General features: G+C 58.2%; 1 protein-coding gene across 1 annotated transcript; it reads left to right on the top strand.

The window, feature by feature from the left end:
• Positions 1 to 7,204: 7,204 nt before the first annotated feature.
• Positions 7,205 to 12,640, top strand: IRX1 (iroquois homeobox 1). Its single transcript, XM_032337820.1, has 4 exons — positions 7,205 to 7,540; positions 10,426 to 11,467; positions 11,842 to 11,914; positions 12,225 to 12,640. Exons 1-4 carry the CDS (start codon positions 7,265 to 7,267, stop codon positions 12,280 to 12,282), a joined length of 1,449 nt encoding a protein of 482 aa, XP_032193711.1. The 5' UTR covers positions 7,205 to 7,264; the 3' UTR covers positions 12,283 to 12,640.
• The last annotated feature ends 13,888 nt before the right edge of the window (positions 12,641 to 26,528 follow it).

Raw genomic sequence — 26,528 nt, 5'->3', positions numbered from 1 at the left:
CTTTTATAATATAAGTGATTGAGGGCTGCTAGGAAGTCATGGGAGGTAGAATCCTATCTGGTCGAAATTTCAAACAGTTCTCCAAGAGTCAAACATAAATATGCCATTTAGTGTTCTCACCTTTTTCCATCCCACACATATCATTCCCTTTGAGGGTTTTACTAGCAAATCGTCTTTGGATTTGCTCAGATCTGAGAAATGTATTCTCATTCCTGAGTTATTATCTCATGTCCTTTCTGGTTGTTACTGTCAGTTGTTACTCAGTAGAATATGTGAAGTAAATTCATAAACAGTTTAAAATATGCATTGATCTGATTCTTTGGAAGAAAGGCTCCTGTAGCCATAACTGAATGGGATTAAGTTTACTTGATAACTCAACCACCATAAGAACTCGGATTGCAAGACAAGAGGCTTGGCTACCATAAACATCCGGGATTCTGAAAAGAAACAAAAAGCTAATCACTCTTATCAACACGTTGTACTTCTCTCAGAAGCTCATTCCTTCTTTAGGTGGAAAGGATACTCACGATATTTAATATTTATGTGGCCATAGTGCATTAATGCCCAAATGTGCATTTAAGTAACTTATTTGATTAATGAAATATTAATGAAAATGACAGTGGAATTGAGTCCGCTGGGTTTAAGGTGTTCCTAGTTTCTATTTTCTCTCACTGACGGGGAAAGGCTTCCCGCCCCCACCCTTACCCAATATGGGCATTTTCTGTTAAAATTCCATCATGCCAGGATAGAAGGCTCTGTCCGTCATGCAGGTTAGCAGAGGAAAAGAAACTGTCTCCTTCTACAGCAACCTAACCACAGAAGACACAGAAATCATGTCAGAATCCCAGCAGGTCACCCTCCTCTGCGGCCCCTGGTTATGAACCTTGCATTAGCTGCCTCCGTCAATCCTTAGCATCACCGGGAGACAAGTCAACTTCAGAGCCTCCCGGAAAGGATGGCATGGCTTGGAGTCATTTGCTCTTGCTTTTGGGAAACAAGAGGAAGTGCAATTCTTCCACAGTTTAGGAATGAAGGGTTAAGGTCAAAGAATGGGCCTTCGTAGCTTCCAATCCCAGAAGATCGATAAGCCCAGAAAATCTTCCTGCCACTACTGTGGATGCCTCAGGGACCCAGAGGAGCAAGGCAGGAGTTTTCCTGAAGGCTGTGCCGCTTCGCTGCAAATACTAATAAAATGAGTCCTCTAGTAGACAGCTGTCATCTTGCACCAGAAAAAAAGAGACTGCCTACCACAAGCGGAATGCAGTAAGTTTAAAAATAGACTTACACGGCAAAAGTTAGAGGATGCTAATTTCCAAAGGGACCTGTGCACAGAACAGAACGGAACCTCTGTGCACCTTCTCTGCACCCATAAATCTCAGAGATTTCCTTGGAGTAGTACCTCAACAGTTAACGGTTCCACACTCAAGGAGTTAAAATACAAACCTTAACACATGACTGCTTTTAAGCTGTAATGTCCTTAGAACAGAAGTTCTTATCAGAGGTCTGCACCGCACTTGGCAAACAAGACGTTGTACCTTTTAAACAAATAATTCATTAAGTAATTAAATTCAAGTGAGATTACTCTAATTAAATACACACTGCTGTTGAATCATAATTTCTATGTGGTCTAGTTAAAGATGAACAATCTCTTATTCCTGACAAAAAAGAAAGCTTTAAAAGAATTCCCCGGTGGCTGGAGGGATAGATTTACAGGCGCTCCATAGGGGTCATTTCAAGAAGGAAAAGACAGCCCGCGCAAGGGCCGGGGCGGGGGCGGGTCTCCTGCCCAGAGATCCGGGCGATCCGGGCTGTGCGCCCTGGGTCCGGTGACAGGACTCTCGCACCGGCAGGAAGCCACAGCGCCCTGCTCCGCGGCCCGGTTTTCCGCGCGCCCGGCCCGCGCACCAGGCCCGGAGCGGGACACGCGCCAGAGGTCCGCGCCGCCGCAGCAAGGACCTCAGGACTTGGGCAAGGACGGAACCTCACTTGGTCCCCCAAGCCGCGCTCGCCTGTCTCCCTCTGAGGCCTGAGGACCCGCAGCCACCGCGGCGCTCACGGGGGCGCCGCCGAAGTCCCCGCCGGCTTTGATCTGCGCCTCTGGGCTGCGGAGAGCCGCCGGCCGGCTGCGTGGCGGCCCCGCATTGCTGTGTCAGACACGCGTTTCCCCGCGTTCCGGGGCGGGCAGCTACATCTGTACTGCGAGGATGTACATCGCCTTGCTCCGGGATGGCGCTGATTCGGGACGGGGAACTACACACACAAGCTAATTAAAAGCTGCATAATGGGGCCCTACAGGAACGCGGTAGAAAAACAAATAAATACGCGTGCAGCTGGCGCGGCCATGGTACCTCTGCCCCCGAGCAACCGTCTGGTGACATCAAATTATAAGCCCTGGAAACCCTCACGCCGTCGCTGATGATCACATTGGAGGCATAATGGAAATGATTTGGTTAATTAAGGGGAGGTTTATAAAATATTTACGTGTGTGCACACGCATGTAATTCACTTCCTCCTACACTCGGGGACGGCGACATCGCGGCACGCCAGCCGGGGAGGCTGCGGTCCATTTTTCTACCCTGCCATGGTGGGAACCCCTGCCGGTTCCGGGCGCAGCGCTCCCAGGGCCGCTCTTCTCCGGCCAGCCGCAGTCCGGGGAACCAAGCCCCACTCCTCCCCGCACCTGCTCTGCTTTGCCCGGTGGCGGGCCCTGCCTGGAGAGCTTCAGACCATCCCGAGTCCCTGGTCCCTCGCTTCAGGACGTTTTGCTCCAGGGATGTTCCTGGGGTCTCTTGGCTTTGCCTCCTGCTGGCCTCACTCTGGTCCCTCCGGGGCAGCCAGGCTCTCTTCTTGGCTTGAACCCAAGGGCAACTGGGTGCAGTCCTGCGCTCCTCCAGGCTTCTAGGCCATCCGCTGGGGACTGTTTGACTCTTGCCTCACTGTCTGTCTCCGAGGAGCACGGTGGCTTCCTGGGTCCTGCTGGAGAAAGGTGCAAAGTCTAATGGGTATTTAACAAGACTCATAAATCAGGAGGCCCGCATCAGGGCGGAGGGCGGGGCCAGGGTCGGGCGGGGCCAGGTCAGGCCACCAAGCCCTAGCACTAAGCTGCTGCCCTGCATGCCTGCCCCACAGTCTGCACAGGAAGGAATGGCCATTTTGAAAAGCAGAGGAAGAGGCCTTGAGGCTGCCACTGCATCCCTGACCCTGGTCTCTGACATCCGTTGAGTCCTTGGCGCCAAAGGCAGGTCCCCATGATGGCTTCGGGAGAGGGGCAGTTTCCCAGCAGCTGCATCCTCTTCTTCTGGGACCCTGGGAGGCGGAGCCTCAAAATCAGTGGAGAATTCTTTTGGACGAAATAAAATTGTAAACGGGGATGCTGTTTGGTTTGTTTACTTTTATTCTCTCATAAATATACAGTGGGTAGGTGGGTAGGGAGCATGGTGGATGCTAACCATCGCCACGGGTGGGGGAGAAAAAAGGGACGTGATCTTTTTCGGACCTGGGGGAACAATTCCCTCCTATTTAGAAAACTAACCCCCCCATCTGTCCCACCAAAGGACAACCAGCAGGTAAACTTTTCATCAGGCCTTGAAACCTGCCTAAAAGTCAAGTTGGTCCAAAATCCTATTTTTGCCAACTCTCCCTTCTCCAGCACACACCGAGTTCTCAGGGCCTTTCTCTCCTCCCCACCAGAGTCCCCTGCCTCCCTCCAAAACCACTCCTGCACTATACTCCGGTGCACGACCGGTCCACGGGTGCACCCAGAGGCCCAGGTCCTAGCTGGGGATGCGGAGGGTCCAGGCTTTCCAATCACAAAGTCTTGACCAACCGCCACTGCCCAGCTCTTCCGGGTTGTGCCAATGACCTGCTCCAACTCCCGGGGTCCCTGCACGGGCTTCCTTGCACTCCCTCCCCAACCTGAGCCCCTATGCAGGCCCCTTGGAGCTCAGATTCGGCTGGCCTCACAGCGACCCCTAGGTCTGGCTTTGTACGGTTGATTCCACTGTCCTGCCTCCGGCTCAGTGGTTGGCCAGTCACAAGGAAAGGGGAGGGGCTCCTCCAGCCCCACCCCTGGTCCTGGCCTCGGGACCAGTTACTGGCGGGCCGGAACCACCCCTGCCAGGTGGGGATAGTGGCTGAGGGTCTGTGAAGGTGGTTTCTCCCTGTTTGTGGATCCAGAGTGGCGGGGCTGTGGGTGGGTAGAACCCCACAGATGGTCCCCAGGCAGTGCCACTGAGCCCCAAAAGGACCCTATATGGCCCCCCTATTCTCCCCTGCCTCTCTGCTGTCAGAGGGATGGCCAGGGCCTGGGAAGGGCTGAGCAAGTGAGCTGGGCTATCTTCTTTGTGGAAAGTTCTGGAATCCCCTTAAGCAGATGTTCAAGTGAGGCCCAAGGTCCAGGCTCAGGCACAGCTGAGGGGCCTTTCCTCCTCAGCCCCACTATTTGATGCTGACAAGGATTAGAGGGGTGGTGGGATGATACTTTCCATGGAGACGCTGAGCCAAGAAGTTTGGGACCCTTCTCTTTTCCTCCTGGTCTCCAATGGGATGGTTTGGAGGCAATCCCTACCCCAACCCCCTGCTGCTTTTTTTTTTTTTTTGTCAGATTGTTTCCTAGTTTTCTTCATGCAATTTTTTGGGTAAAGCTCAAGGAGAATGAAGGAAAGAGATGAGCCAGGGGTACAGTCGGGCTCTGCTGGGATCCAGCCCTGGCCTTGGGCAGAGAATGAGCACAGTCAGCACTAAGGCACCTTTCTAGGGCTTCGCAGAGGAAGTCTACAGGCCTTTTTAGAGTCAGTTCTCCCACTACTGGGGAATCCCCAGACATGGTTTCCAGGAGGGCCCTTCCCACTCACCTCCCTGTCTTCTAGAACCTTCTATCTTTTCATAATGCAGATGGAGGTGAGACAGGCAGGGCACAGCATGTGTCTGTGGGGTTGTTCTGGACAAAATCTGCTGCCCACATCTGGTTCTGCGGGCTCTGGCCCCCCTGGAGTGAGCTGCCATGAGCTGCAGGGGGAGAGGGCGGAGGAGGACCCATCTGTGGGGCTGAATCCCTACAGGGACAAGGGTCTCTGGCCTAACATTCTGCTTGCCCTCCATGTCACGGAAGAGGGTTTATTGAATCTGTATTTACCTGTCACCCTGAAATGTGACACTGAGGTTTGCTGAACCGAACAGTGCTGGGGCTGGCCCCGGGCTCTGTTTGAGATGTAGGAAAGAGGGCTTTGGCACGCAGGGAGGTGGTGGGCTGGGGAGCAGGAGGAAGCTCTGGTTTATTGACTGCCAGGCCTGGGAGTGGCTCGTACTGAGCTCTAGCACCCCAGAATCTGCTTCCAAGCAGGAAAAGTCCCCAGATGTTGCAGGAGGTTTCTAGTCTGAGCAAGGGCTAGTTCGTGGAGGTTGGGTGGAGGGCAGTAGGAGAAGGAGTGAAGGGGCAGCACGGACAGGCAGAAAACCTGACTGAGCGGATAAATAAAAGTCTGATTACAGATCTGTTAATTAGTAATTACCATTATGGGTGTCATTGTTGCTAATTATAGACAGCGGTTCTCTGTCTGTCCTCAGGCCCCCAAACGGGGAAATGAGAGCCTTCCTGATGGTGCAAGAGTCACTGGGCCTCCAGGATCCAGGGGCCTGGAGAGGGAACTAGGGGATGGGGTCCAGGTCAAGGTCCAGCAACACAGCCTGCTGAGGACCTGGCCCCGAGGCCAGCCTCAACTCCGCACACTGGAACTGGCCCACACCAAGGCTGACACTGCAGCGCGTGGGTGAGATTCCTGCCCGGTCCAGTGTGCCAGCCCCTCACAGCAGGGAGTACCGGGGGGGGGGTGCTGGCCGCTTATTCGGAGATGGGGAAAAGTGGCCCCAGGAACCTGGGCCGGTACCCCCGGCACATTCCCTACCCGGTCCGCGGGGATCTGGCCGGCGAGTGGAAAGGCAGAAGCGGCCTGCCCCACCGAAGTCCGGTGCACAGGGAGGCGAGGAGGACCGTGCACCAGTCTGAGCCCTAGCGGGGACCTGGACCTCCTCCTGGAGCTCGGGGTTCAGCGCAGTGTCCGCTCGCTCTCCCCGCCGGCTGAGGATGGAGAAGAGGGACGCCGTGTCCCTGGGCCGGTCGCAGCGTCGCCTCGGGCGGGCGCTCTCCACACAAGTTTCCTCCCTGCGTGTGCACACGTAGCCGACAGACGAGGGGCCCCGAGCCACGCTTCGTTCCTCCCGTCGCCGGGGTGGGGGCGGAGCGTTTCCCTCGCGCGGCGGCGGTGATTTTCCAGCAAAGAAAAGGTCCCCACCCTCACCTCCAAGAATCCGTCACTGTGGACTGCCTCTGCTTTGCCACTGAAGTGGCTTCTCAGCGGCCCTTTCTCGAAGTTTTCCCAATTAGGGAGCGCGCAGAGCTGGGCGGCCACCCGCTTCTCCGAGCGCAGCGAGCCCAGTCACGGCCAGGGGACCCGGGAATACCTCGTGGGGGCCGCGGGGCCGCCACGCCCGCGTCCGGGGGTCACGCCACGCCGGCTTCTGCAGCGCTCCGAGCGCGCGAGGGGCCACTTCGGCCAGAGATGTCTGGGGGTGGCCAAGGCAGCGCCGGCCTCGGAGGAGAGGCCCTTCCCGGCGGGCTGTCACCGCCCCAGCGCCGGCACCGCGGCCCCAACGGCGGAAGAGCAGGCGCCGAGACGCTTTCCTGAACCCGCAGACACTCCTCGGCTCCGAGGCGGCAAAGCCCGGGTCCGACAGCCGCCGCCGGTGCGGACCGCCGTCAGACGGCCGCGGGAGCCCGGCGGCGGGGAGCCCGTGGCCGCGAGGCCCGCACCCGCCGCCCGGCCCGCTCGCGCGCCCACAGCGGGCGGAGGTGGCCCGGCCGGCGCGGAGCACCACGTGCGAGTCGGGAGGGGCGGGAGCGGCCGGCGAGGGCGGGCGGGAGGCAGGGAGGGGGCGGGCGGGCAGCCGGGGGGCGGGGCCAGCGCTCGAGGGGATGCCAATCAAAGCATCAACTTCAAATTGTGTCTGAAAGCCCCGCCGCCGAGCGGAGGGCGGCCGCCGCAGTCGGCGCGGGATCGCGGAGCCGGGCGCAGCCGGGAGCCGGGCGCCAGCGAGCACCGGGCCGAGCAGCAGCCAGCGGCCCCCGCCTCCGGGCCGGCCCGAGCGCGCCCGGCCGGCCGCCCGCTCCCCCCCACACCCCCGCCGCCGCGACCCCCGCCGCGCCGCCGCGACCCCCGCCCCCGCCCCTTTAATCCTCGCCCGGCGCCGCCGCCGCCGATCCGCGGACATGTCCTTCCCGCAGCTGGGCTACCCGCAGTACCTGAGCGCCGCGGGGCCCGGCGCCTACGGAGGCGAGCGCCCGGGAGTGCTGGCCGCGGCCGCCGCCGCCGCCGCCGCCGCCTCGTCGGGCCGCCCGGGGACGGCGGAGCTGGGCGCGGGCGCGGGCGCGGCCGCCGTCACCTCGGTGCTGGGCATGTACGCGGCGGCCGGCCCGTACGCGGGCGCGCCCAACTACAGCGCCTTCCTGCCCTACGCCGCCGACCTCAGCCTCTTCTCGCAGATGGTGAGTGCGCCGGGCCTGCCGCCGGCCCTCGCCTCGGCCGCCTCCCCCGGCGGCCCCGGAGCCCCGGGCGCGGGTGGCCGGGCGGCGCGGCGCGCGGGAGCGGGGGCGGGCGGGGCCGGCCCGGCGGGGGAGCGCGGGAGACCCGGCCCGCGGGTCCCGGGCGGCCGGGGGAGGCGGCGGGATCGCCGGGCGGCGGGCGGGCGACGGCCCCTGCGGCTCGGCCGGGGGTCGGCGGGAGGCCTGGGCCGCGAGCGGGGTCTCGGCGGGAGTCGGGGAGGCCGAAGCAGCAGGCCCGGGGCGCGCGGCTCCAGCCGGAGGTTGGGGCCAAAGTCGCTCGCGCCCCCGGCTCGGCGGTGGCGGTGGCGGCGGGGCGGGCGGGCGGGGTTCCGGCAGCTCGGCCGGGTTCTGCAGGACGCCCAGGACTGGCCGGCGCACCCCGCTCGCGCGACCTCTCCGGCTTTGGGGCCGGGCGGGGGAGACCCCGCTCCCTCCCGTTTTGGTGGACCTCCTCCAGTTGTGTCCGACTTTGCAGAGGGAACCCTGCAAAGCCTGGAAGAGTTGATCAAAATAAACCTAACAATGGCGAGACCAGACGGGCGGGATGGGGTGTCTTAATGGAGTGCGTGCAAATTTGAGATGCGGGGGGGACTGGAAATAATTTTGGCGTGTGGAACGGTGTTTGCTTTGACTTTCGTAAGTTGCCAAAGTTTTCATTTCTTTTGCACCGAATGAAAAGCACTTTTCTTTCCGCGTTACATAATGGAGGATTAAAGAAAACAGTCCCTGGGCTTAAAATAAATGCTGTCCTCCTAGTCTCCCGTCCCAGTGGGTGTCAGATGGGGGAGGGAGCTGCGAATTTAATTCTCCGCGGGGCATTCGCCATTCTGTCGGCCCAAAGGATCCATTTTCCTTGGTCTGACTGCAAGGTCGCGCTTAAACTTCGGGATACTGCTGAATTGCGCGCGGGGCGCTGGGGGCCAGGGAGGCAGCCCCCCTTGCGCTGGGGCCGGAGGGATAACGCAGTTTGCAGGCACCCCCCCTTGTCTCCCCACTCTCTCCAGAAGAGGCAGGAAATAAATACCCGCCAATTGTAAGCGAGAAAAGCGGCTGGTGTGTTTTTCTGTAACTTTTTCTTGTAGTTTTGGAAAGAAAAGGCTATTTCTCTGAAAGCGGCCCCAGCTGCCTTTGAGATCGCTTGCTATCGAAAAAGATCAGCTCCCATTTTGTTCTGGCGGCTGGGGATGCCAGGGAAGCGATGAGAGATTTACAAGGTATCCTTTCAAAAAGAATTCGGGGTAGAGAAGAGGCCGAAATGTCGTCCTTACAGTTACAACCAAAATAATTGGAAAAGTGCAAAGTACATTTTGCAAAGATTGGGCAAAAACGAAATCTGGCCAGGGCAACCTTTTCTCAGTGGCATCCACCACTAAACTAATTAGTCAAATAAATATTCTGCTCTTTACAACTTCTCAGTCTGGAAACCCCCTCTGCTAATGTAAAAACTGGACCATGTTTATTTGGAGAATTTTAAATTTTAACAGAGATTTTGAATACAGATGTGTGCTCTTTGGGAACAAGTCCCCCTCCCAAGCGAGTATTTGTAGGAGAGAAATGGAGCTGCGTGGTGGGACTCTGCACCCATTGTATGCGGCGGGGAAGGGAGATACTAGATCTTTCTTTCTTAAGGGGAAACAATATAGAAATAACCCCCAAAAGGTGTGAGTATGTGCTCGTGCTCTCCCTCTGATTCTCAGAAAGTAAGCCTAAATGCAAACTCTGGATTCTAGGCCTGGGCTTCCAAGCCGTTAAGATTGGGGATTTGGAAATCAAAAGATAAAATTGTGAGTGAATGTCTGTCTGGGCAATTTATGGTAATAATGAGGCCTAATGAGGTTGTTAGAAAGATAAAATGTTATTTACCAAAAAACCTGATGGGATAATTTGACTTACTGTGTTTTACTACGGATGATAAAAAGAATATTGATCACAAATAAATCACAGCTTCTAAATGCCTGAGAACAGTTCGAGCTTCCTCTTGCCACATCACAGAGATAAAGTGAGAACAGGCCTAGGAGAGCGGTTCCCTTTCTCACTCCTGAGCCCTCCTGTTAATATTTTACCAGTTAAGCCCTCCTTTTGTATTTAAAAAAAAAAAAATGGTGTTTTTGTTGTTGTTGTTGATGATGGCCAGGATTAAAATTTTAAATTACCTGTCACCGTGGCCGACCTTTAAGTGTGGGGAACCATTAAATGCAGATTAATTTGGGAGCTAAAAAGAGTGTGCTTTCATTTTAAATTGCTGGTGGATTTGGACCCAAAGAAAACCGGAGATGGTTTATTTTGCTTGACCCCCCTCAGGGTCGAAGGGAGGGGCTTTAGGCTTTAGGTTCAGTACGTTTGGAGAAACTGTTTTATCAGCGCAGTTAAAAGGTTTTCCCTTCTCGTTAGCGTGAGATAAACTTGGAAATTAGGGCTGTTGAAGTTGTTGTGAGTGGTGGGGGTGAGGGGACTGAGGGACGCCCCGGGAGAGTCTGTGGGGCCACGGCTCCCGCTGTGGTCTTCTGGAAATGCATGGATTCTGGAACTTCTCTTGAGTAATGAAATAAAATAAAATAAAGATAAAAATAAAAGCAAAACCAAATCAAAACAAAAAACCACCTCTTCACGATGGGTGGAAGTTCAGTTTCTAGAGGCCGCTGATGGTTCTGACCCGTCACTTCCTCCCTGGGTGGTGCACTGGGGGCCTTCCTGTTCTCCAGCAGACAAGAGCCGCTCTTCCCCAATTTCCCAGTTTTGGGGACTCATCGCGCTCTCTCTCTCTGTTTCTTCTCCTCCCACACCCCTGATCTCTCTCTCTCCTCCCTCGGTGGGCTGTGTGGTTGCAGGGCTCACAGTATGAACTCAAAGACAACCCTGGGGTGCACCCTGCCACCTTCGCAGCCCACACGGCGCCAGCCTACTACCCCTACGGCCAGTTCCAGTACGGGGATCCCGGGCGGCCCAAGAACGCCACGCGCGAGAGCACCAGCACGCTCAAGGCCTGGCTCAACGAGCACCGCAAGAACCCCTACCCCACCAAGGGTGAGAAGATCATGCTGGCCATCATCACCAAGATGACCCTCACGCAGGTGTCCACCTGGTTCGCCAACGCGCGCCGCCGCCTCAAGAAGGAGAACAAGGTGACGTGGGGGGCGCGCAGCAAGGACCAGGAGGACGGAGCCCTTTTCGGAAGCGACACAGAGGGCGACCCCGAGAAGGCCGAGGACGAGGAGGAGATAGACCTGGAGAGCATTGACATCGACAAAATCGACGAGCATGACGGCGACCAGAGCAATGAGGACGATGAGGACAAGGCCGAGGCCCCTCGCGCGCCGGCGGCACCGACGGCCCTTGCTCGAGACCAGGGCTCGCCGCTAGCAGCTGCCGACGCGCTCAAGTCCCAGGACTCGCCCCTGGGCCTGGTCAAAGAGGTCCCGGAGCCTGGCAGCACGCGCCTGCTGAGTCCCGGCGGCGGGTCCGGTGGCCTGCAGGGCGCCCCGCACAGCAAGCCCAAGATCTGGTCCTTGGCCGAGACCGCCACGAGCCCCGACGGCGCGCCCAAGGCCTCGCCGCCTCCTCCCTCCGGCCATCCCGGCGCGCACGGGGCCCCCGCGGGCGCGCCGCTGCAACACCCCGCCTTCCTGCCCAGCCACGGACTGTACACCTGCCACATCGGCAAGTTCTCCAACTGGACCAACGGCGCGTTCCTCGCGCAGGGCTCCCTGCTCAACATGCGCTCCTTCCTGGGCGTCGGCGCGCCCCACGCCGCGCCGCACGGCCCGCACCTGCCCGCGCCGCCGCCGCCGCCGCCGCAGCCCCCAGTCCCTGTTGCTACAGGGGTGCTCCACGGTGACAAGGCCTCTGCTCGCAGCAGCCCCGCGCTCCCAGGTATGGCGCCCCCGGGGTGTCTGCCTCGCCCCGGGCCAGGAATCCGGAACCCAGGCGTAGCATGGGCGGGGGGCGGGGGGCAGGGAGCGCGCCGGCTCCGGAGGGGAGAGGCGGTGGCAGCCCAGCCCGGGGATGAGCAGTCATCTCGGCCTGGATTAGGGCACTGAGGCCGAGGCCCTGGGCCCTGTGGGGAGAGCTGAGTTCTACCTGCAGGCCTGCCTAGTGAGGGGTGGGGGGTTTTCCAAGACCCTGTCCTCGTTGTGAGAGGGAGGGAGTGGGTGGGGGAGAGGCTCGCGAACTTCGGCAGCAACCCCCCCGCCCCTAACACTCACACGCCCGTCTCTTAACGCTCTGCTTCTCCCTCTCCCTCGCAGAGAGAGACCTCGTCCCCAGGCCGGACTCGCCGGCACAGCAGTTAAAATCTCCCTTCCAGCCCGTGCGCGACAAGTGAGTGCGGTTTGCTTGTGCCCTCCGTGTGGTCGGGGCCGGCGCGGAGCGGGGATGCGGGGAGAAGGGTGCGGGGGCGGGGGAGCTGAGCAGCGCCGGGCGGCAGCGTCCCACGGTCGTTGCGGAAGGGGCGCTGTCCGCCAGCGCGGGGCGCGGGGCCCGCTGGCCGCACCGGGTTTCTCCCGACCCGGGAGCCGCGCGGGGCAGGCGGCCACGCCCCCAGGCGCTCGGCCGGCAGAACCGGTGCCGCCGGCTGCGGCGTCCGTCACTGACTTCTCGTGCTTCTTGTCTCGTTGTGTTTCCCCCGCAGCTCGCTGGCCCCGCAGGAGGGAACGCCGCGGATCCTAGCAGCCCTCCCGTCCGCCTGATTCAGGGTCTTCTTTTACTTTTGCGGGGGGAGGGGGGAGGAGTTGGGGAGGGAGGGATGCGGGAGGAATGAGGACAAATATTTCAGACTGGTGTAAAGACAAATACGGCCACGACGTCAACGACTCCCATCCATCGCTTTCTGCAGAAAGGGGCTCGTGCGGGCAGCCTGGCCTCTGCGCCCAGCTCTGGTGGCGGTCACCAGGCTCTGGCGCACTCTCCGCTCGGTAAACGCCCCACGTGCTTGTGTCTTTTTTCCCCCCTTCTTTCTGTATATAGAGTGATTTCAGATTGTAAATAGCGCGTCAGCGAACTTGTCTAAATCATATATTTTTGTCTAATAAACTAAATGAAATGATGCCCACTGCTCCCGCTGCTGTGTGTGGCTGGGTGTGTGCAGGGGTGTCCGGAATCCTGCAGTGCTGGCAGGGCCCAGATGCCCCTGGGTTAGGGAACAGAGGCTCCTTGGGGAGTTTCTACGGGAAGACTCTGGTGTTTCTCAGTCTTTCGGTGTTTGTTGAATTTGTTAGTATCAGTAGGGCAGTTTCTTGTAGGCAGTTTCTTTCCAACCCTTAGACATTTATCTGGGGGCACGCCGTTCTCCGGAGGTAAATGAATTGGAGTTTCAGCAGTTTATACACCGATTTCTTGAAGTGGGCAACAATGGGGGGGGGGAAATGAAAAGAATTTCTAATTATGTCCCCAAAGGAGAACTTTGGATTTGAAATCAATTACAACTAGTTGTCTCAACAGTGCATCCTGGTGTCGGGTTGTTTTGTGGGTAGAGGGAGGGCAAAATGGAGTCTGAAAATTTGTCTCTGAATGCATTTTTTTAGTTACGTGGTGAAATCAAACGCGGAGAGAGATCGGAAGGCTCTTTTAAAGGGACCTGATAGGCGGCTGAGACGCAGCTCGGGAGTTCTCTGGGCTTGTGAGCCAGGGAACTGCCCTAGCCTTGCGGGATGAGAAAGAGGAGTGGGGGCTCTGGTCTCCCAGGGGCCCCCATTTAAACTCATGAGCCCTGGACCGGGCACACCCAGAGAGCGCAGGAAAAATAATCCTCTGGTGGCAGGGTCTGGGAGGTAGCTGGGAAGAAGGTAGGACAATGCAGGGTGTGGAGCTGGCCTGGGATGCTCTTGGGTGGGAAATGGCCCAGGACCCTGGGGAACTGCCAAGGTCAGGGTTTGGGCCTCTGGGCGCTCAGAGCAGCCCTGGCCGCGCCAAGACAGCCTGCATTTCAAGCAGGGCACAGAGGACTTTATGCTGATTAGTGAACACTGAGAATACAAAATTCACAGAACTGTCACTGAGGATGTGAATGAATTGGAGAGAAACCTAGTCCTTGATACAGGGCAGGACCTCCCTGACCCCCACCCAGGCTGGCTCTCCCGTCCAAGCTATCTGGGGCTGCTGGTGGCGGCGAGGGGCGCCTCCCTGAAGGGGACAGTCTGGCCGCTGTCCTTGCCCTGGCTCCTCTATGGCTGGGAGCGGGCGGCTCGCGCGGGGGCCGTGGAGATGCCACCCCATGGGGGCCTGACTGCTCTTCCGCGGATGCCTGCGTCGTCCTCCAGCAGCTCCCCCCCCCCCCAGCCCCGCACGTCGTCCCCTGCCCTTTAGGGGAGGGGGTCCTCCCGGCCCTGAGGCTGGAGGAGGCGTAGGGAGAGGTAGCGAGAGAAGGCGCGAAGCCGCGGGAGAGCGTGCGCAGGCGGCACGAGGGGGTGCGGGGCAGGCGGGAGGGGCGCGTGGGGAGCCGGGTGCAGGGCGGGCACCCGCGGGCACGCTGGGGCTGCGGCCGCGGTGGAGCCGCTTCCAGTCGGAAGGACGTGCTCGGCGCGCCCTCTATGGGCTGGAAGCGGAATGGGGTCCTGACCGTGGCCTGGATGTGGCTCCTGGGCCAGCTGAGGCGCAAGATCTGGGGTGCTGGGCCTGGGAGTCGCCTTCGCGGGAGTCTCGATTCGAGGTGGTCGGGCTTTCTCTGTGATCTTGGATGCCACCAGGTGTTTGTAATTTGGGGGTGCGGTGGCGGGCCTGCTGGTTGGCCTGCTGGCACGTGTGGGGGTGGGAGTGGGTGCAGGTCCTCTGTAGGGTGCTTTCACTGGCAGGTCAAGTTGGGGATTTGGAGAGGACTACCTGCTCGACCCTTGGCACCGGGGCTTTAGGGGCCACTGCACCTTCAGCTCCCCACTCCAGAGGTCCGGGCCTGGATCCTCGCACCTCCCCCGACCGCTGGGGACAGATAGATCCTGTGTACTTGGCCTGCGTGTGTTGTGACCAGGAGTGTCTTGTTCCTGTGGTGAGGGACCACATTCCGTTCCTGGAGCACAGATTGGCTGCTCCCGCGTCGGCGCGGTGGGACCTTCCTGGGTAACTGCTGGAAGCGTCAGGTGGGATCCAGGTGGGTGGCAGAGTGCCCTGCCCCCGCAGCATCCAGGGTGTCACTTCCAGGAATCAAATAGGCCAGGGCGTGCAGGCACCGGCTGTTTGCACACCCGGTATCTCTGCTCTTCCCTTGCTTCCTGTCCAATACATTTGGGACCCCTGAACCCGGCTGCCCTGGAGGCTGGGCGGGCATGTGCTTACAGCTGAGTCCCACACCTGGGAGCCCAGTGGTCGGGAAGTCCTGAAGGGTCTGTGTGTCCCCCCGCCGACTGAAGTTTCCCACGCAAAGAAATCAGATCGCCATCCTCAGAATTGTTTTTCTCGAGTGAAGAGGTAGAGATAAATTTTTAATCGAGCTTTGAAAAATCATTTTGTTCTTTGTGCATGTTGTGTAACCTCCCTTCCTCCCGTCACAGCCGCCTGAGTGTGCGTGCGAGGGAGGCTCCTCAGGCGGAGCACCTGCTGGGCACTCTATTTCGGCTCCTGAAATACCTGGGAGTAGACATAGAAACCTCTTTTTCTTCTACAGCCAAAGCAGAAGTTCTTCTGGAACTTTCTGCCTGTGCAAAGGTGCTCTCATACTCTATGCATGCTTAGGGACGGTTTCAGATGGTGGTGGTAGTTCTGTGACTGGCAAGGAGGAGATCGAAGCCGAAAAGGGGTCGGAACGAGGGATGGACATGAGATTCGTATTTGTGACTGGGCGCCCCCTGCTCTACTGGGGAGCTGGAAAGGGCAGCCTGAGTCTGGGGCAGAGGATTTCTGTCTACGGAGTCTTCTGGTAGGAAAGGGCAGCAAATCCTCTGTGGAAACCCTTCCCTTCCTGCTCCAGGGCAGGCCGGTGACAAGGAGGTGGTCAGAAGCTCATACCTTCCAGATTCCGCCCTCCTACAAGCATGCTGCTCGCTTGAAGACTTGCGAGGTGGGCACGGGTCCCACCGCCAACGACCTGCTGGGTGCTGGAGTCTGAAATCTCTCTGTTCCCACCACCCATCCCTCCCTCCTCCGATCAATTATATTCACCAGCACATTTATCTCGCCTGCAATATGGAGAATTCATATTCATATCTCGGTTTTAGTGGTCTGACACTGATTAATGTAAGACGCGCCATGGCTCCGAGGGGCGCGCCACCCGATGAATCATGGCCTATAAAGTTTCAGTCGTCCTTGTAGATGGGGCTCCGCGAGAGAGCCAAGAAGCCCGAGCGGGAAAGAGGAGGAGAAAGGAGAGAGAAAGGACAAGGGTGACCCCAGTGCCGGGGTCCCACGGGACAGAGACTGGCCTTCAGCCCCCAAACATGGTGGCTTTGGCTGGCCTTCACCCCTCTTCCAGACCCTTCTCCTGAGCTGGGGAGTCAGGTTCTGGTCCTCCTAGCTGTCTTCTTCCCTTTCCTTCTGGATGGCGGAAGCAGGCTGGAGGTTGCCTGGCTGCTCCCAGCCAGGGTCTGGGTAGGACTTGAACTGCCAGCTGGAGGCCAGCGATTTATGGACACTGATGCAGAAAGACTGGAGCCAGGCATGCTCTGCCGAAAGTGCCTGGGCCCAGTCTGCCATGGGGAATGGGATTTTAATCTTGCATTAGCCCAAGTTGGAGGTTGGATAGGAGGGAAGGAAGCCAAGCCCATGGTGGCTGGGTGGGGACAGCTCTGAATGGGTTTAGAGCACGTGGGCAGTAGGGGCATGGAAGGCCCTGGAGCCCCCGGAGGTCTCCTGCCACCAGAGCTGTGTTACATGGGCCACACTGCAGGGCTGAGCACTGTGAGGCCAGTCAGCTGGGCTCTCGGGTTTCCAGGGACCTGAGAGGGAAGGGGTACCCGATACGGAGCACATGTCTTGTGGCCCCATGACTTACCGGCCCCCAGGGAAGCATCCTGGGGGACAGTCCTGGCAGAGCTTGCAGCATGTGACCCCAGGTGGGGAGGGAGAGCAGGGAAAGGGCCCTGGGTCTGGAATCCAGAATGGATAGCTAGGAGATAAAGGAATCGTGCCCTGCGGGAGGTGGCAGCACTCAGCCCCTTGCAGGAGTCCCCCAAAGTCCCTGGGGGTGGAGCAATGCTCCTGGACACGTTACCTTGCCTACGAATACTCATCCTAGCCCTGGCATTGGGTGAATGGTCTCCAGTTAAAATCCTGGTAGCAATCCCACAGCCCGCTCAGCCAGGTGGGGCTCACCGAGCTTTCCAGGTCTTCCCCGGGGTGTCCACCAACCAGTGGCTCTAATTGTAACTCCAGAGCTGAAAGTCCTCCCAAGGTCGCCTGGGGGACTGCTGGCATCCTTTTGTGTGCCGGCTAAGGAAGCTGGATACGTGCCCCCACCCATAAGGACTCTGAAAATGGGCAAAACGGTCTGTCTTAGAGGGAGCCCAGAGCTGGGCAGAGGAGGTGGGCTGACCTGTCAGAACAGTGACCACAAGGCCTGCTGCCCACAATGCTTTTAGAGCCCAGGAAAATATTGTTCTAATTTATTCTCAAATGAAAAGAAATTTTTAAAAAGTAACTTTTAGGTCAAAGGAAATGTGTTCATGTATAATACCAACATATTCGTCTTTGTGCCAACAGCAGTTGTAACATTCATATTATAACATTTGTTTCCAATGGAGGAAGAGGCCCACCTCCCCCAAGTTGCAGAGCTGCCCTAGGCAGAGGAGGCCCCCGGAGCCCCCCCCACGCCCCCCCTCCCCGGAGCTGCGTAAAATTCTGGAATTATCACGAATGGGAAGTCAGAGGAGTGAGGTGTCCCCAACCCAGAAGGGGTGCACAGAGGGAGCTGCGAGCCTGGATGGCCTCTCCCCAGCGCTGGGCCTCCCAGGCCGCACCAGGGCGCCCAGGCTGGAGGCCTGAAGCGCGTGGTGGGGGGGGGGGGGCGGGGGCCAAGCCGTAGCCTGACCCCCAGGGGCAGGACTCGAGGGCCAGCCCCCTCCGTGAGCTGTTTGGCTTCTGAAGAAGCCGCGGGTGTCTCTGATCCCCTAATCCAGTTATCCAGTGACCTGCGCCCAGGGCCTGAATGCGGGGGCGCAACTGCCGCGCTGCGCCAGGGGGCCTGGTGGGGGGAACCGGCGCGGTCGCCCTCGCCAGCGCACCGCCGTTCCCGGGTCCCCAGCGGCCAGGAGTCCCGGCCGGCGGCGCAGTAACGCCGCGACAGTCCCCTAAACCGAGGAGCTGGTCCCACTCCTGCCTCACTCCTTCGGCCTGAAGCCGCCCTTCGGTGCAGGCGAGGCTCCTGGGGCTGGGGCCGCGGGGCGCCGTGGTGCGCCGGGGGCTGCGGGAAGGGACGGCTCGCCCGACTCCCCGCGGCCCCTGCAGCTCGGCGCGCCTCCCGGCCGGTCCCTTCCTGTTGGCCTGTTTGTCGCCGAGGCAGCTTCGCCTGTTGTTTGAATTTTAAGCGTATGCTTAATTGCCAGGTCCTCGGGTAGCTGCAGCGGCGTCTGAAAATATTAAATACATCTGCGAGACGGTGGGCAAGAGAAATTAAAAAGGTGTTCCCGCGCTGAATGTTAAAAAGATCTCACAATGAAGTGATTAACATTTTTATGAATAAAATTAATCACGCATTGACTCTGCCGCCCAGTACATCTGAAAGCCAAATGTGGCCCGCGCTGCCCTCTGTCTTACACCCAAGAATTTGGGGGGCCTCCTGGGCCCCCCAGCAAACATCCAGCCTCTCGGGATTTGAGAATGCTTTTCAGGAGATGAGTCAGTGAGAGATAACTTTGAAACAAGGAAAATGCAACCTCCCAAATACCACCATCCACAGCACATATGGGGAAAAATTAAAAACAATCTTTTTTTTTTCTTTCTTTCTTTTTTACCCCTATAGCAAACCCCGGTCAGAACGAGCTATAATTTTCCTTCTCGGATGTGCACATGGAATTGTGTGGACCTGGGTCCAGGAGGGTAGTGGGCCGTGAGGGGAGGTAGCGGGAGGCTGTTCCCGGGGCCGGCCTTGTGGCCAAGATGGTCAGATTGGAGGACGGGCCTTCCCCATTATTAAGATTCCCAGCCTTTCCGATGAGAACGTGCGGTTTCTCTGCCGGCCTGTCTCCCTCCTTTCTGATCTCCTGCCACCATGGTTTTGGGACGATTCCAGCCGCCGTACAAAGGGAAGCGAAGGCATCTGAAGGGTCCAGCAGCTGCGGCAGAGGAACAGCATTGCCATTTTGTTGCTGTCCCCAGCTCATGTGTGCAGCAGAAGGTGGCATCAAAGCCGCCCGGCCTCCTCACTTCCACACATGATTTCCTACCGCTGTGGCGAATCTCTCTGAGCTCCGTGAACCAATAAAACAACGGGCCCTGTTTGAGTTGATATATTAATATTTACCGAGGATTTGCAAGGTCGGGGCTAAATGTCAGCAGATTGCTGGGGCAGTCCTGTGGGGAATAATTAAACAAATCTCACAGCGGTTCAGGCTCATAACATCTTTATTAATCTTTTCTTTCCCCTACCCTTCTGAAAGAGCGCGTCGAAATCATGCTTCTGCGCTCAGACCCGGAGAAGATCCGGGGTTCGGAGTAAGTGTAACAGTGGAGCGCCGCACCCTTCCCGGCAGATGCTCGCCAGGAGGGAGGACTCCGATGTGGGGGCCTCAGCGGGCGGTGGGGACTCGCCCCTGCCCCGCTCTCAGACTAATCCGGACTGACTCGCTGAAGAGGGCAATCCTACTGTTGGGATTTGATCCACGGCCCGGTGGTGCCACCGGGGTCTCGGCTCAGCCAGGTGACCGAGGGTCGCTCGAGCGGGCCCACCCTCTCCAGCGCGACGATAGCCTGCACTTTACGACAAGTTGTCCGATTCTCCTTAATAAGCTTCGTAATTAGTGTTGGGAGCCTCATTACAAGTCATAGCCTGTAGCAGTCCTAGGCCAAACAGCCCTCTGCCGTCTGATTTATTTTTTATCAGGCAGCAGGAGCTGTCTGGAGTTTTTTTGTTTGTATAATGGGGACCTGCATCAGGCCCCCAGTGTAAAAATACCACCAGGAAATTAATTGCTTCTGTGTGGATTCACCCCAGATGTGTCCTGTGGATCAGAATGGTATATTTTTGACTTCGCTGTCCTGCGGTGAGTTGTAAAAAAATAAAATGAAAGCCAGCAATGCAAACATATTCGCATCAATATCGGTTCAGTGTGGTATGATTGAAAACATGGGCTCTCTGAGCAAGATGTGCAGGGAAAGTTCGGGTTTCTGCTAAGGCTCTTGCTCTTGCATACAGTTCTTATTTATTTGTTTATAAATGCGTGTATTTATTTACCACTCCTAAGTGGAACCACCTTGTGGCAGACACGTGGCTAGGATTTCAGCTGCTTTCCGGATGAAAGATCTGCCACTTAAAACAGCGTACACCCCAGCGAGGTGGCTGACCGTCCAGGGCCGGACACCAGGACTCCCGGCCTGGGCGGTCAGATGCTCTCACACGCCTGCAAGGCCGCTGAGAGAGGGCTGGATCTTGGCTGTAGTGTGGGCTGCACCCCAGAGGGGCCTCCGTGGCCCTGGGGGGGGTCCGCATGCTGTGCCTGCCTTGCGTGTGTCCTGTGTCGTGTGTCACTAAGCCGGCTGGACAGATCCACGTCACGTTCTTTCCACGTCCCTCCCGGGGCTCCGATACAAGCAAGTGCAGAAGCCACCCCCTCGTCAGTCCCTTGTTCCCCCCTAACTTCTGAGTAGGTTGGGAATGACTCCTCCAAATTGGAACCTTTAAGGGGTACTTTTAGACTAATTAGTCCCTGACTGAGAGTTTCTGTTGCGGGCGCTGGACGGTCTGCTGCCCTGATTCTGTGTGCATCACCGTCGCCTCGGCCAGCGTCTTCCTCCACGTCCCTTTGTTTATTTGCTTTTCCTCCAGGAGTTTCCCGAGCTCTGCTCGCCCAGTCCCTCTTTGTGAGGCTGTTTGAGGCCAGCAGTCTCTTTCCTTGCTCAGCGCTGTGTAGGGTTGCAGATTGTAAACTGAACTTCAGATTACTAAGCAGACAACACCTTATTTTTTTTGGGGGGGGGGACGCTTAATGATGACATGTAATGTAAGGACGACGGGAGTGAGATTCTTCTGAGTGTGCTGGAAACTACATCTCTTTCCTGTCCAAAGGAGCCCAGTGCGGGACTTTTCGGGGCCCCCGGAAGCATCCGGTGTTTTCCCAGCAGCAGTGAGAACGATTAGACGCGGGAGTCTGTCAGCGAAGGTTCGCAGAGCCTGTCAGGGGGAGGGTTTCCTGCTCTCCGAGGTCTCCCGGCCGGTAAACTTGAGCACCTGAGTGGACAGGGGAAGGGGGTTCCAGAAGCTTCACTTCACGGAGCAGGAGGCTGAGCCCTGGTGGGCACCTCCTCCCAGCCTCCAGATGCATGGGACAGCCGGGGTGACCACAGCCACCTTGTGGGTGAGCTCCGGGAGCACAGGCGGGGGGACCAAGAGGAGCTGTCCAGGTTGTTCAAGTGTGTGTGTGTGTACGTGAGTGTACGTGTGTGTACGCGTGTGTACGTGTGTGTACGCGTGTGTATGTGTGTACGTGTGTGCGTGTGTGCGTACGTGTGTGCGTACGTGTGTACGTGTGTACGTGTGTGCGCGTGTGTGTACGTGTGTGAGTGTGTGTACGTGTGTACGTGTGTGTACGTGTGTGGGGGGGGAGGGAGGGAGCAGGAGGGCAGGGGACACAGGAAGAAGCGCAGGGAGAGCAGGGGGAGACCCAGAACTCGGAGCCTCCTGAGAACTGAGAACCTCCTGCTCTTCCCACACACCTGTCAGCCTGCGACCTCTGCCGAGGCTGAAGGGTGCAGCAGGAGCCTTAGGGAGACGGATGGGAAAGGCGTGTTTCCCGGCAGCCCCGTCTCGCTCTCTGTTCTAGCAGGTGGGGGCAGAGCCCAGTCACCCGCATTTCAGATCACGGTTCGTCTGCCATCGACGGGGGGATCCACACTCAGAGGAACACTGGGGGGACCTCAAGCTGCACCGACTTACTTCCCACTAAGGAATCAGCCAGTGAGAGGCTCTGGGATCACCCTTCTTGGTTCATTAACACTTGAATTCCCAAACCCAGAAGGCTCTAACGCAGAACCGAGCACATCTGTCTTTAGTGGCGAGATTCGGTCACGGTCGCCAGAGAGAGGACATCCTTTGGAGAGTCTGGGCAAGCTAGGTGTCCCGTGGTCACTGCCGATGTGGCCGTGGCTTTGAGGGGCTGTGTGAGGACAGCGGGTCATCGCTGGCAGTGACCCTGTTCCTGGCCAGCAGGGCCATCTATCATCTGACAGCAGTGAGAAAGGAAAAATAAAACCGCCCCCTGTGCTCTACTCATGGTGAGAGGCTACTGTCCGGCACCTTCTACCTCTGTGTGCTCAAACCTTGAGGCCGTCCATGGTGAGGGTCTCCCCGTCCTCTGAGGGTCCCTGATTCTCGGCACATCTGGTTAACCTTGTCTCGTGCGTCACATTCCCCCTTTTTACTATTCACACGGTTGAGAACTCAGAACGTAGACGGACGGCTGCCGGGCACCTACCTAAACAGAGGCGTGAGTGCGCATTCCTGGGAGCAGCAAGCGGCGGGCGCGGCGGGACGCGGCGGGACGTGGTGGCAGCAAGCGCCTGTGGTTGTGAGAGCGGCCGGCCGTCTTCTCAAGTGTCCGCGGAGTGCGGCGGCAGGAAAGCTGCGTGCTGACCGCTGGCCTCCACCAGACGGGCCCAGGGAGGAAAGCTCCGGACACATTCCTGGAAAAGCAAAGACCTGGAGAGACCCCGGGCCTCCCTGCGTCCACTTTCCTCCTCATCCTGCGTCCACAAACAGAGGCAGAAAGGGATTTCTTAGCCCAGTTGGAAACCAGCCTTATCTTTGGGGACTGGAGTTGATTTTCTCTTGGGAGATACTTCCTCCGCTTCCTAGGACGAGTTCTGTTTGTTTTGTTTTGTTTTGTTTTAACACCAAAAATAGACCCCAGGGGTGCCTGGGTGCCTCTGGACTGATCCTGGAGTCCCGGGATCGAGTCCTGCGTCAGGCTCCCTGCTGGGGGGGGGGGTCTGCTTCTCCCGCTGACCTGCCCCCTCTTATGCTCTCTCTCTCTCAAATAAATAAATAAAATCTTCCAAAAAAAAAAAAAAAAGAAAAAGAAAAGAAAGAAAAGAAAAGACCCCAGACCTTTTTGGACTACACAGATCTGTTACAAACCAGTGGCTTGTTGACAAGCCTGGTAGAAACGAGTCAGAAACACACGGCCTGGCCTGGACGTTCCCTCATCGGCTCCCTTCGAGCCCCACTTTTTTCTAGGAAGCGTGAGGTGTTCGCGGGCAGTGCCGTGGGCAGCACGAGCCGATGAGTGCGGCGCCTGAGTTTCCGACGGTCCCGGTGGCCGGAGCCAGCTGCGTGTCTGGAGAGCTTCTGTGCGCGGGAGCCTCTGGGGGGCTTTGCCCCCGGCCCGCCGTCGCTTCCCTGAGCTGCGGGAGACGCGTCGCACCAGAGCCTCACGACCTCCCGCCCCTGACTGGGCACAGTGCCCCAAGTCTTTAACTCTGAGTTTCAGCACGTTTTGGACACCATGAGAAACGCCCTTTTCACGGCAGGAACATGCTAATCTGGAAGGAGAGGAGAGGGGAGACCCAGGCGGGCGGCTGTGACTTGACCCCTTGGTCAGGGCGTGAGCGTCGCCCTTGCAGATACAGGAATGAGCTCTCCACCTGTGCGAAGAATTTCGAGGGTTTCATTCTCCTTTTCCTGAGCCAAAAGTCAGGGCTGGGGGCCTGTGTTATGTTAAAAGCAATTCGTAGCGCGGGCAGCTAACGTGCGTCTCCCCACTAGGCAGCCTTGAGGGGGGACTTCCGAACGCCTTCCTGTGGGTGCGTGTCTGCCGCACAGGGTGGGCCGACCACCGAGGAGGGCGCAGGGAATCTGAGATTAGAACTCGCGGATAGAGACGCTTTCGTCTCGGGCCTGAATCACGGTCCCCACAGCTCCCGACACTGAACCGGCCGTCGCCGGACGCCAGGAGCCGCCTGTGGTTCGCAGGTGGTCGTGGCGCAAACCCGCCGACGAGATGGGGAGGTCCGGACTCTTCTCTGCTTCGTGTTAAGCCTGGGGGGCTGGGAAGCTCAGGGTTCTAGCCGCCCCTCTGCTGCCTGTAAGTCCCCCTCCCCTGGAATGGGAGAAGGTGTTGGGTGACTTCTCTGCCAGCAGTGAGGCCGCCTTTAAGGCCGTGGGAGCTCCGTAATGCTGGAACCCGTCCCGCAGTGTGTGCCGGCATCTGACGGGACCCCTGCTCCAAGATGGACCTCTGTCACCCGGAGGCCCTCTGCTACCCGTTGGGGACAGAGCTGCTCTATCCAGAGGCCGATGTCTTTTTCAAATCTGGTTGTGATTTTTCTGTCATCAGTAGGCAATGCTATTTCTTTTTCTTTTCTTTTCTTTTTTTTTTTTTTTAGCGATGACTTTTTATGCCCAAATAAGACAAGCTAGCATGTCATTTCCCACATTTTGTCTATGGGAAGAAGACGCTCCTTTCCCAGGGACACTGCCCCTCGAGTCCCACCTACAACAGGGCCTCCGCACCCCTGCATGTGTCCGGTTGCCTCCATCTTCCTAGCTGACAGGCCTGCCTTCCCCAGGAGCCACAGACCCGCTCTCCTCCGGAGTGCCCACTCTGTATCTCTCTGCCTCTTTCTGTCCCACACCCGCACTTCCTGTGGCTCCACACACAGCGGTCACAGGGCTCCCTGAGGGGTGGGTGAGGGACTCAGGGGCTGGACGCACCATCCGCCCTGTCCACGGCTCATGGCGGCCAGTGATGTGAGGCTCTCGTGGACTTCCTGAACGGGGCCCGAGTTTAGGTATCGATACGTGGGTCAGTGGAGTGTGTGTGCGCGTGCGTGTGAGGACAGTGGGTAGGAAGGCTCGGGTCGGGGAGGAGCGTCAGCATTGCTTGTCTGGTTGGTGGAGTGGCCAAAGCGATCATTTACGCCCACAGACCCTCAGGTGCCCCTTGGTCAGGGCGAAGCTGGGCTTCCCTGGAGAGCGCCTCCTGTCCCAGACTGGCCCAGTCCCATGTGAGAGACCCACAGACTCTGAGGCACAGAGAACCTCCCTTTTCAGGCAGAGGGAGGGTCCCCCAAGGCATGTGCACCTCGCGAGGACCCTGCCGTCTGTCCATGGACCCTGGTCCCAGCGAGGGGAGTGGTGTGGGCAGTGTGAGCACATGGGGAGCTTTGCACGAGGACGCCTGAGCCCGGTGTTAGCAGTAACACGTCCCAGAGGGTGGGGACCCTGCCTCAAGTCAAGGAGCGGAGAGCCATGCAGACTCGGGGGCCCCAGGGGGACTGCAGCACATTCAGTCAGGCTTCACGTCCTGCCCTGGCAGAGCTGCCAGGTTCGCTGGGATCAGCCTTTATCCCCAGTGAGCGACAGGGTTCTTCACTGCGGCTGGAACTGGCCCTGGGGCAGGAGGTGCAGGGCGGGGAGCTGCTGCGGGTCGTCCTCGGCTCCCAGCCTCCCTGCGCCTCCTGGAGGCTCCGCATGGCCTCCGCCTCCACCGTGCTCCCAGTCCGGACAACCCCACTCCTGTGCCTTTGGCAGGTGAACGGCCCCACGTTCCTGAAACACTGAGGCCCTAGGATCTTCCCCATCAGACAGACTTTACAAGGACCTGCTGAAATTCACTCCCGCTGACGTTCCCTGGTAGCCATGTCTCTGCTCCTGGATGGGGACCAGCTCCCCATCTGATGGGTAACGTGCTTCTGTCTGCAAGACAGTCCTGTGTCCCGGCCTTCAGCTGCCGCGCTCACCGTCTGAGACCGAGACGTTCTCGAGGGTGGGGACGTTTCTGCAGGCGGCCTGCGGGCGTCGTGGAAGGAGTGGATCCGGAGGGTGAGGGCTAAGAACACCTCCGTCTCCTGATCCTGTCTCATTGTGCATCTCACTCCAAGGCTAAATGGTCCCGCACACTCCTGTGTACGAGAGCCGTACCCACTTCAGCTGTTTTACTTGCATTAAATTTCACTTTTGGTGATCGGGCAAGGTGGTCATGAGGGGAAATGGAATGTGAAAGCAGCAGATTCCAAGTTCCCGGAGCCGCTGCGGGCGGAGGCGGGAAGCTCCCAAGCGAGCCTGTGTGGCCGGGAGGCCGAGCGGTGAGAGCCGGGCGCAGGTGTGGCGGGGACGCGCTCCTGCCCCAGGACCTGTCCTGTCCACGGTGCTTGTCTGTCGGTCGCACGGGGCTCGGGCCGAGCGCCTGGGCAGGGCTCCCACCTCCCGTGGTTCCTTCCCAGGGTACTTCACCTCCTGGGCCCACTGCAAACGCATTCTGAGGGATTCTCCAGCATTTGAAACACGAACACATCACTGGCTGGTTTCACGCCGGGGGTGTGAGTTCCTCTATCTTCAGCAGATGTGGTGCATTCTACAGTCACTTCTGAGAGCCCAGGGTGGTGCCTCCTCTTCCTACTGGTGGGGAAACCCATTAAGTACAATTTGGTACTTGCTTTTTGCCCCTCAGTCCATCCCAAGAGAATTCGCTGGTTCGGTGGCTGTCGTCACCCAGGGAGGGAGTCTTGGGGGGAATCATGGTGAAACGGGATTCCTGTGGGTTGTGAGGATGGTTCCTTCTCCCACCAGATGAAATACTTACTTCAGAACAACTGGGGACTCTGTTCTTCCAAGTCTGCTTTCAAATCCCGCCGGTGAACGCCATCGGTGAAAACAATTAACTTCTGTATATTTCGGGATACAGGCAGGACCTTGTAGGAATCTTATTTAATTATGTGCTATATTAATGTTATATTGATTATGTTATTGCCTGTAAATCCAGTTGCTTAATAAAGCTGCAGTCATTTTGCAATAAAGTTGTGTTTGCAGTCAATTAATGGGTGTCTGGGGGCAGACAGCTATGCGCAGGGGGCGTGGGCG

This window comes from Mustela erminea, chromosome 3 (assembly GCF_009829155.1).
Source record: "Mustela erminea isolate mMusErm1 chromosome 3, mMusErm1.Pri, whole genome shotgun sequence".
Taxonomy (NCBI): domain Eukaryota; kingdom Metazoa; phylum Chordata; class Mammalia; order Carnivora; family Mustelidae; genus Mustela; species Mustela erminea.
Note: the sequence above shows the minus strand (reverse complement) of the source record. Positions and strands in the feature narration are given on the sequence as shown.